The sequence below is a fragment of the Arachis stenosperma genome, chromosome 7 (assembly GCF_014773155.1).
Source record: "Arachis stenosperma cultivar V10309 chromosome 7, arast.V10309.gnm1.PFL2, whole genome shotgun sequence".
Classification (NCBI taxonomy): Eukaryota; Viridiplantae; Streptophyta; class Magnoliopsida; order Fabales; family Fabaceae; genus Arachis; species Arachis stenosperma.
The window spans coordinates 42,784,596-42,794,165 of record NC_080383.1 but is presented as its reverse complement, the minus strand read 5'-3'; the positions used below and the strand labels follow the sequence as shown (position 1 = coordinate 42,794,165).

Genomic DNA, 9,570 nt, shown 5'->3' with positions numbered 1-9,570 from the left:
ACAACCACTCCCGTTCTACAAGCAAACAAGGCTTGAATGTTTATCTCTTGGATTCTTTAATTGGAATCTTCGTGGTATAAGCTAGAATTGATGGCGGCATTCAAGAGAATCCGGAAGGTCTAAACCTTGTATGTGGTATTCTGAGTAGGATTCAATGATTGAATGACTGTGACGAGCTTCAAACTCGCGATTGTGGGGCGTTAGTGACAGACGCAAAAGAATCACTGGATTTTATTCCGACATGATTGAGAACCGACAGCTGGATAGCCGTGCCGTGACAGGGTGCGTTGAACATTTCCACTGAGAGGACGGGATTGTAGCCACTGACAACAGTGATGCCCAACATACAGCTTGCCATGGAAAGGAGTAAGAAGGATTGGATGAAGACAGTAGGAAAGCAGAGAGACGGAAGGGACAAAGCATCTCCATTCGCTTATCTGAAATTCTCACCAATGAAATACATAAGTATCTCTATCTTTATCTTTATGTTTTATTCATATATCATCCATAACCATTTGAGTCTGTCTGACTAAGATTTACAAGGTGACCATAGCTTGCTTCATACCAACAATCTCCGTGGGATCGACCCTTACTCGCGTAAGGTTTATTACTTGGACGACCCAGTGCACTTGCTGGTTAGTTGTGCGAAGTTGTGTTTATGCCATGGTATTGAGCACCAAGTCTTTGGGGCCATTACTAGGGATTATTTGAGTTGTGAAAAGTAGTGATCACAATTTCGTGCACCAGGCTCCTTGACAACCTTTGCTTCTTCATGATGTCCCTCATTAGCTTCATGTACTTGCTCTTCAATTAGGTCACAACCAAAGATAGAGTATACTTCAAGTGTTGGTTTCTTAGATCCATCCAAAGTGAATTTCACTACTTTCCCACCAGCTTCAAACGAGTAAGCCCCCGAAAATGCATCAACTTAAATCGAGACGTCTTCAAAAATGGTCTCCCAAAGAGAATAGAGGATGGCTTGTCCGAATCAATTGGAGGGGTCTCCAAAATTTGAAAATCTACCGGAAAAAGCAACTCTTGAATATTGACCAATACATTCTCCGCAATTCCTACAACCGACACAATACTCTTGTCCGTCAACACAAATCTCGCTCTGGACCTCTTTAATGGTGACAAGTTCAACTTTTCATAGATAGGAAGGGGCATAATGCTTACACGAGCTCCCAAATCACACATGCAATCCATGAACTCTATCCCACCAACCAAATAAGGACCGGGATCATTATACTTTTCTGGAATGAGAGAAGAAATAGTGTCATTCACCAGATATTTGTTTAGCTCACCAATCTTGTCCTTATGAGTGCAAACATCCTTTAGGAATTTGGCGTACTTTAGAACTTGTTGGATGGCTTGAAAAAAAGACACGGTAACTTCCACATTCTTGAAGATCTCCACCACATTTGGTCAAAGTCTTCATGTTTTTTAGCCTTTTTAGCCACCGTTGGGAAAGGGATTGGTGTAGGCTCTTCAAGAGGGTTCTTCCTTTTGGGCTCCTTGACCTTCAATAGATCCTCCTCTTCTCTTGCAATATTCTCCATCTCATCTCCAACCACGCCCACTTCTTCTTCCATTCCTTTATTATGGGATTCCTTGCTCAAACTTGTAGGCTCAAGAACAACTTCATCTAATTTGTGACCGTTGAGGGTGATAGCATTGATGCTTCCCTTGGGATTTGGTTGAGGTTGAGAGAGTAGAAAACTAGATGTGGAAGCTTGGTAGGTATTGTGAGTGTTTGAAGGAGAAAGAGTCAAATGGGATAGAGCTTCGGCAATGGTTGCCATGTACGTTTCTTGCTTCTTATGAAACTCTCTTTGCTCTTGCATGAAACTCTGAATTGCATCATTCATATGAGATTGGTTTGAAGAGAAGGGTTGACTATTTTGAGGGAGGGTAAGCCTAGTGTGTGGTGGTTGATACCTTGCTTGAGATTGGGAATGTGATTGTTGATTAGGTTGGGAAGGAGGTGGGCTTTGTGGTTGATATGGTGGCTAGTGAGGTTGTGGTGGTTGATGGTATGGTAGTTGGACTTGAGAAGGTTAATGATAATAGACTTGTTGGTTGGAATAAGGTTGAGCTTGAGATGGTTGAGTCCACCTTTGATTGGAACTGTCTCTCCACCCTTGACCTTGGTTTCCTCCATATTGATAAGATCCTTGATTGCCTTGGTTGAAATTGGACCTTTGTGGATAAGGATTTGCCACCGCCAATATGTTGTCCTCTTGGATTTGAGGGCACTCATCGGTGTAGTAACCATTGCAAGCACAAATGCCACAATATCTAGAAGGCCCTTCAATTCTAGGAGGTTGGGGTGGAGGTAGCAACATTTGTGGAATTTGTTGACCTTGAGTAATTTGCCTTAGCAAGACCGTTGGTGGGCGAAATTGTGATCTCTAACAATGGCATTCAACTTGGTATGCGCATTTATTAACTCAGCACTTTCTTTCCAACTTCGCTCAACTAATCAGCAAGTGTACTAGGTCGTCCAAGTAATAAACCTTACGTGAGTAAGGGTCAATCCCACAGAGATTGTTGGTATGAAGCAAGCTATGGTCATCTTGTAAATCCCAGTCAGGCAGATTTAACTAATTTAAGAGATTATTGGGTTTTTGAATAATAATAAAATAAACAGAAAATAAAGATAAAGTTACTCATGTAATTCAATGGTGGGAATTTCAGATAAGCGTATGGAGGTGCTGTGTTCCTTCTGAATCTCTGCTTTTCTACTGCTTTCTTCCAATTTTTATTACTCCTTTCTATGGCAAGCTGTATGTAGGGCATCACCGTTGTCAATGGCTATATCCCATCCTCTCAGTGAAAAAGGTCCAAATGCTCTGTCACGGCACGACTAATCATCTGTCGGTTCTCGATCATGTTGGAATAGAATCCCTTGATTCTTTTGCGTTTGTCATCACGCCCATCAATCGTGAGTTTGAAGCTCGTCACAGTCATTCAATCTCAGAATCCTACTTGGAATACCACAGACAAGGTTTAGACTTTCTGGATTCTCATGAATGCCGCCATCAATTCTAGCTTATACCACGAAGACTCTAATCTCACGGAATGGAAGGCTCGGTTGTCAGGCGAGGGGCAACCATGCGTCATGCATCAAGAATCCAAGAGATACGCACTTTAGCTTTTGCTTGTAGAACAGAAGTGGTTGTCAGGCACGCGTTCATAAGGATGGATGATGATGAGTGTCACAGATCATCACATCCATCAGGTTAAAGTACGAATGGTATCTTAGAACAGGAATAAATTGAATTGAATAGAAAATAGTAGTAATTGCATTAAAACTTGAGGTACAGCAGAGCTCCACATCCTTAATCTATGGTGTGTAGAAACTCCACCGTTGAAAATACATAAGTGATGAAGGTCCAGGCATGGCCGAATGGCCAGCCCCCAAAACATGATCAATAGCCTCCTAAGATGGATAATTAATTAAAACTGAGACCAAATATGTCTAATACACTCGTAAAGAGTTCTATTTATACTAAACTAGCTACTAGGGTTTACAGAAGTAAGTAATTGATGCATAAATCCACTTCCGGGGCCCACTTGGTATGTGCTTGGGCTGAGCTTGATCTATCCACGAGTTGAGGCTTATCTTGGAGTTGAACGCCAAGTTGTAACATGTTTTGGGCGTTCAACTCTGGTTCGTGACGTGTTTCTGGCGTTTGACTCCAGAATGCAGCATGGATCTGGCGTTGAGCGCCAGTTTACATCATCAAATCTCGAATAAAGTATAAATTATTATATATTGCTGGAAAGCTCTGGATGTCTACTTTCCAACGCCATTGAGAGCGAGCCATTTGGAGTTTTGTAGCTCCAGAAAATTCATTTTCGAGTGCAGGGAGGTCAGAATCCAACAGCATCAGCAGTCCTTTGTCAGCCTTCATATCAGAGTTTTGCTCAGGTCCCTCAATTTAAGCCAGAAATTACCTGAAATCACCGAAAAACACACAAACTCATAGTAAAGTCCAGAAATGTGAATTTAGCATAAAACTAATGAAAACATCCTTAAAGTAACTAGATCATACTAAAAACTACCTAAAAACAATGCCAAAAAGTGTATAAATTATCTGCTCATCACAACACCAAACTTAAATTGTTGTTTGTCCCCAAGCAACTGAAAATTAATTAGGATAAAAAGAAGAGAATATACTATAAATCTCAAAATATCAATGAATATTAATCTTAATTAGATGAGCGGGACTTGTAGCTTTTTGCTTCTGAACATTTTTGGCATCTCACTTCATACCTTGAAGTTCAGAATGATTGGCTTCTTTAGGAACTCAGAGTTTAGATAGTGTTAATTGATTCTCCTAGTTAAGTATGTTGATTCTTGAACACAGCTACTTTTATGAGTCTTGGTCGTGGCCCTAAGCACTTTGTTTTCCAGTATTACCACCGGATACATAAATGCCATAGACACATGACTGGGTGAACCTTTTCAGATTGTGACTCAGCTTTGCTAGAGTCCCCAGTTAGAGGTGTCCAGAGCTCTTAAGCACACTCTTTTTGCTTTGGATCACGACTTTAACCACTCAGTCTCAAGCTTTTCACTTGGACCTTCTTGCCACAAGCACATGGTTAGGGACAGCTTGATTTAGCCACTTAGGCCTGGATTTTATTTCCTTGGGCCCTCCTATCCATTGATGCTCAAAGCCTTGGATCCTTTTTACCCTTGCCTTTTGGTTTTAAGGGTTATTGGCTTTTTCTGCTTGCTTTTTCTTTTTCTTTCTATTTTTTTCGCCACTTTTTTTTTCACTACTTTTTCTTGCTTCAAGAATCAATTTTATGATTTTTCAGATCATCAATAACATTTCTCTTGTTCATCATTCTTTCAAGAGCCAACAATTTTAACATTCATAAACAACAAGATAAAAAATATGCACTGTTCAAGCATTCATTCAGAAAACAAAAATTATTGTCACCACATCAATATAATTAAACTAAATTCAAGGATGAATTCAAAATTCTTGTACTTCTTGTTCTTTTGAATTAAAAACATTTTTCATTTAAGAGAGGTGAGGGATTCACGGAATTATTCATAGCTTTAAGACATAGTTACTAACTACTAATGATCATGAAGTAGAGACACAAAACATAGATGAACATATAACATAAAAACCAAACAGCAGAAAAAATAAGAACAAGGAATGAGTCCACCTTAGTGGCGTCTTCTTCTTGAAGGACCAATAATGTCCTTAAGCTCTTCTATGTCCCTTCCTTGCCTTTGTTGCTCATCCCTCATTGCTCTTTGATCTTCTCTAATTTCATGGAGAATGATGGAGTGCTCTTGATGTTCCACCCTTAATTGATCCACATTGTAACTCAAATCTTCTAGGGAAGTGTTGAGCTGTTCTCAATAATTATTTGGAGGAAAGTGCATCCCTTGAGGCATCTCAGAGATTTCTTGATGATGAGCTTCCTCATGCATCTCTTGAGATCCGTGGATGGTCTCTCTTGTTTTCTCCATCCTCTTCTTGGTGATGGGCTTATCCTCGTTAATGAGTATATCTCCTTCTATGATAACTCCAGCTGAGTAACATAGATGGCAAATAAGATGAGGAAAAGCTAACCTTGCCATGGTAGAGGACTTTTCGGCTATTTTGTAGAATTCAAAGAGATAACTTCATGAACTTCTACTTCCTCTCCAATCATGATGCTATGAACCATGATGGCCCGATCCACATTAACTTCCGATCGGTTGTTAGTGGGGATGATGGAGCGTTGGATGAAGTCCAACCATCCTCTAGCTACAAGCTTGAGGTCCAGTCTTCTCAGCTGAACTGGCTTGCCTTTGGAGTCTCTTTTCCATTGAGCTCCTTCCACACATATGTCCATGAGGACTTGGTCCAACCTTTGATCAAATTTGACCCTTCTAATGTAGGGGCGTTCATCTCCTTGCATCATGGGCATGTTGAATGCCAACCTCACATTTTCCGGACTAAAATCTAAGTATTTCCCCCGAACCATTGTAAGATAGTTCTTTGGATTTGGGTTCTTACTTTGATCATGGTTCCTAGTGATCCATGCATTGGAATAGAACTCTTGAACCATTAAAATTCTGACTTGTTGCATGGGGTTGGTTAGAACTTCCCAACCTCTTCTTTGGATCTCATGTCGGATCTCCGGACACTCATTTTTCTTGAGCTTGAAAGGGACCTCGGGGATCACCTTCTTTTTGGCCACAACATCATAGAAGTGGTCTTGATGGACTTTGGAGATGAATCTTTCCATCTCCCATGACTCAGAGGTGGAAGCTTTTGTCTTCCCTTTCCCTTTTCTAGAGGATTCTCCGGCCTTAGGTGCCATCAATGGTAATGGAAAAACAAAAAGCTTATGCCTTTACCACACCAAACTTAAAATATTGCTCGCCCTCGAGCAAGAGAAGAAAGAAAAGAAGAAGAAGAAGAAGAAGAAGAGAAAATATGGAGGAGAGTAAGGGAGGTGTATTCGGCCAAGGCGTATAAGAGGGGGTTGTGTTGTGTGAAAATGAAGGAGAATGGAGGGGTTTATATAGTGAGGGAAGAGGGAGTAGGTTCGGCTATTTAGGGTGAGTTTGGGTGGGAAAGAATTTTGAATTTTGAAGGTAGGTGGGGTTTATGGGAAAGAGTGGAAGGATGTGAGTGGTGAAGGGGGAATTTGGGAAGAGAGATTTGAGGTGATTGGTGAAGGGTTTTTTGGGAAAGTGTGTTATAGGATTATTAGGAGGTAAGGTGAGAATATGGTAGGTGGGGATCCTGTGGGGTCCACAGATCCTTAGGTGTCAAGGATTTACATCCCTGCACCAATTAGGCATGTAGAATGCCTTTGCATATAATTCTGGCATTTAAACGCCGAAGTGATGCACGTTCTGGGCGTTAAACGCCCATGTGTAGCATGTTTCTGGCGTTGAACGCCAGTTCTATGCTTGTTACTGGCGTTCAGTGCCAGCTTTCCTCAGGGCATATTCCTGGCATTTAAACGCCAGGATGTTGCTTGTTTCTGGCGTTCAGCGCCAGATCCATGCTCTGTTCTAGCATTGAACGCCAGCTAGATGCTCCTTAATGGCGTTTAAACGCCAGTAAGTCCTTCCTCCAGGGTGTGATTTTTCTTCTGCTGTTTTTTATTCTGTTTTTAATTTTTGTATTTTTTTCGTGACTCCACATGATCATGAACCTAATAAAACACAAAATAACAATAAAATAAAAATAAAATTAGATAAATAAAAATTGAGTTGCCTCCCAATAAGCGCTCTTTTAATGTCACTAGCTTGACAGTGGGCTCTCATGGAGCCTTAGAAAAGTTCAAACCACGATGAAGTCCTCCCAACACCAAACTTAGAGTTTGAATGTGGGGTCTTCTCAACACCAAACTAAGAGTTTGAATGTGGGGTCTTCTCAACACCAAACTTAGAGTTTAACTGTGGGGCTCTTTTTGACTCTGTACTGAGAGAAGCTTTTCATGCTTTCTCTCCAGTATTACAAAGGGATGGCCGTGTGCCTTAAACACGAGGTAGTCCCCATTCAATTGAAGGACTAATTCTCCTCTGTTAACATCAATCACAGCTTTTGCTGTGGCTAGGAAGGGTCTTCCCAGGATGATGCATTCATCTTCTTCCTTCCTAGTGTCTAAGATTATGAAATCAGCAGGGATTTAAAGGCCTTCAACCTTTACTAACACGTCCTCTACTAATCCATAAGCTTGTCTTATTGACTTATCTGCCAATTATAATGAGAATACGGCGGGTTGTACCTCAATGATCCCTAATTTCTCCATTACAGAGAGTGGCATAAGATTTATGCCTGACCTTAGGTCACACAGAGCCTTGTCAAAGGTCATGGTGCCTATGGTATAGGGTATTAGGAATTTACCCGGATCTTGTCTCTTTTGAGGTAAAGTTTGCTGAACCCATGTATCTAGTTCACTAATGAGTAAGGGAGGTTCACTTTCCCAAGTCTCATTACCAAACAACTGGGCATTCAGCTTCATGATAGCTCCTAGATATTGAGCAACTTGTTCTCCAGTTACATCTTCATCCTCTTCAGAGGAAGAATAATCTTCAGAGCTCATGAATAGCAGAAGGAGATTTAATGGAATCTCTACGGTCTCTATATGAGCCTCAGATTTCTTTAGGTCCTCAATAGGGAACTCCTTCTTGCTTGACAGACGTCCCATGAGGTCTTCCTCATTGGGATTCACGTCCTCCTTCTCCTCCTTGCATTCGGCCATATTGACTATGTCAATGGCCTTGCACTCTCTCTTTGGGTTCTCTTCAGTATTGCTTGGGAGAGTACTAGGAGGAGTTTCAATTACTTTCTTACTCAGCTGGCCCACTTGTGCCTCCAAATTTCTTATGGAGGACCTTGTCTCACTCATGAAACTTAAAGTGGCCTTAGACAGATCAAAGACTAAGTTTTCTAAATTAGAAGTGCTCTGGTCAGAATTATCTGTCTGTTGCTGAGAAGATGATGGATAAGGCTTGATATTACTGAGCCTATTTCTTCCACCATTATTAAAGCCTTGTTGAGGCTTTTGTTGATCCTTCCATGAGAAATTTGGATGATTTCTCCATGATGAATTATAGGTGTTTCCATAAGGTTCACCCATGTAATTTACCTCTATTATTGCAGGGTTTTCAGGATCATAAGCTTCTTCAGATGCTGCCTCTTTAGTACTGTTGGATGCATTTTGCCATCCATTCAGACTTTGAGAAATCATGTTAACTTGCTGAGTCAACACTTTGTTCTGAGCCAATATGGCATTCAGAGCATCAATTTCAAGAACTCCTTTCCTCTGAGGCGTCCCACTATTCACGGAATTCCTCTCAGAAGTGTACATGAATTGGTTATTTGCAACCATGTCAATAAGTTCTTGAGCTTCTGCAGGCGTTTTCTTTAGGTGAATGGATCCACCTGCAGAATAGTCCAGTGACATTTTGGAAAACTCAGATAGACCATAATAGAATATATCTAACATAGTCCATTCTGAAAACATGTCAGAAGGACACTTTTTGGTCATCTGCTTGTATCTTTCCCAAGCTTCATAGAGGGATTCACCATCTTTTTGCTTGAAGGTCTAAACATTCACTCTAAGCTTGCTCAGTTTTCAAGGAGGAAAGAATTTATCCAAGAAGGCCATGATCAGCTTATCCCAGGAGTCCAGGCTATCTTTAGGTTGTGAGTCCAACCATGTTCTAGCTCTGTCTCTTACAGCAAAAGGGAAAAGCATGAGCCTGTAGACTTCAGGATCTACTCCATTCGTCTTAATAGTCTCACAAATCTGCAAGAACTCAGTTAAAAACTGGTAAGGATCTTCAGATGGAAGTCCATGAAACTTGCAGTTCTATTGCATTAAAGCAACTAATTGAGGTTTCAGCTCAAAATTGTTTGCTCCAATGGCAGGAATTGAGATGCTTCTTCAATCAAACTTGGACGTGGGTTTAGTAAAATCACCAAGCATCCTCCTTGCATTATTGTTGTTGGGTTCGACTGCCATCTCCTTCTCTTGTTCGAAAATTTCAGAAAGGTTGCCTCTGGATTGTTGTAATTTAGCTTCTCTTAG

At 40.9% G+C, this 9,570-nt stretch overlaps 1 protein-coding gene and 1 non-coding gene across 2 annotated transcripts; one reads left to right on the top strand and one right to left on the bottom strand.

Moving 5' to 3' along the window:
- Positions 1 to 879: 879 nt before the first annotated feature.
- LOC130939740 (uncharacterized) lies at positions 880 to 1,802 on the bottom strand. The gene is made up of 2 exons (XM_057867825.1): positions 1,521 to 1,802; positions 880 to 1,410 (listed from the first exon to the last, which is right to left on the bottom strand). The coding sequence occupies exons 1-2, from the start codon at positions 1,800 to 1,802 to the stop codon at positions 880 to 882; spliced, it is 813 nt and encodes a 270-aa protein (XP_057723808.1).
- Positions 1,803 to 9,001: 7,199 nt separating this feature from the next.
- LOC130943117 (small nucleolar RNA R71) lies at positions 9,002 to 9,105 on the top strand. The gene has a single exon (XR_009071650.1). It is a non-coding gene; the product is annotated as a small nucleolar RNA R71 (small nucleolar RNA).
- Positions 9,106 to 9,570: the final 465 nt, after the last annotated feature.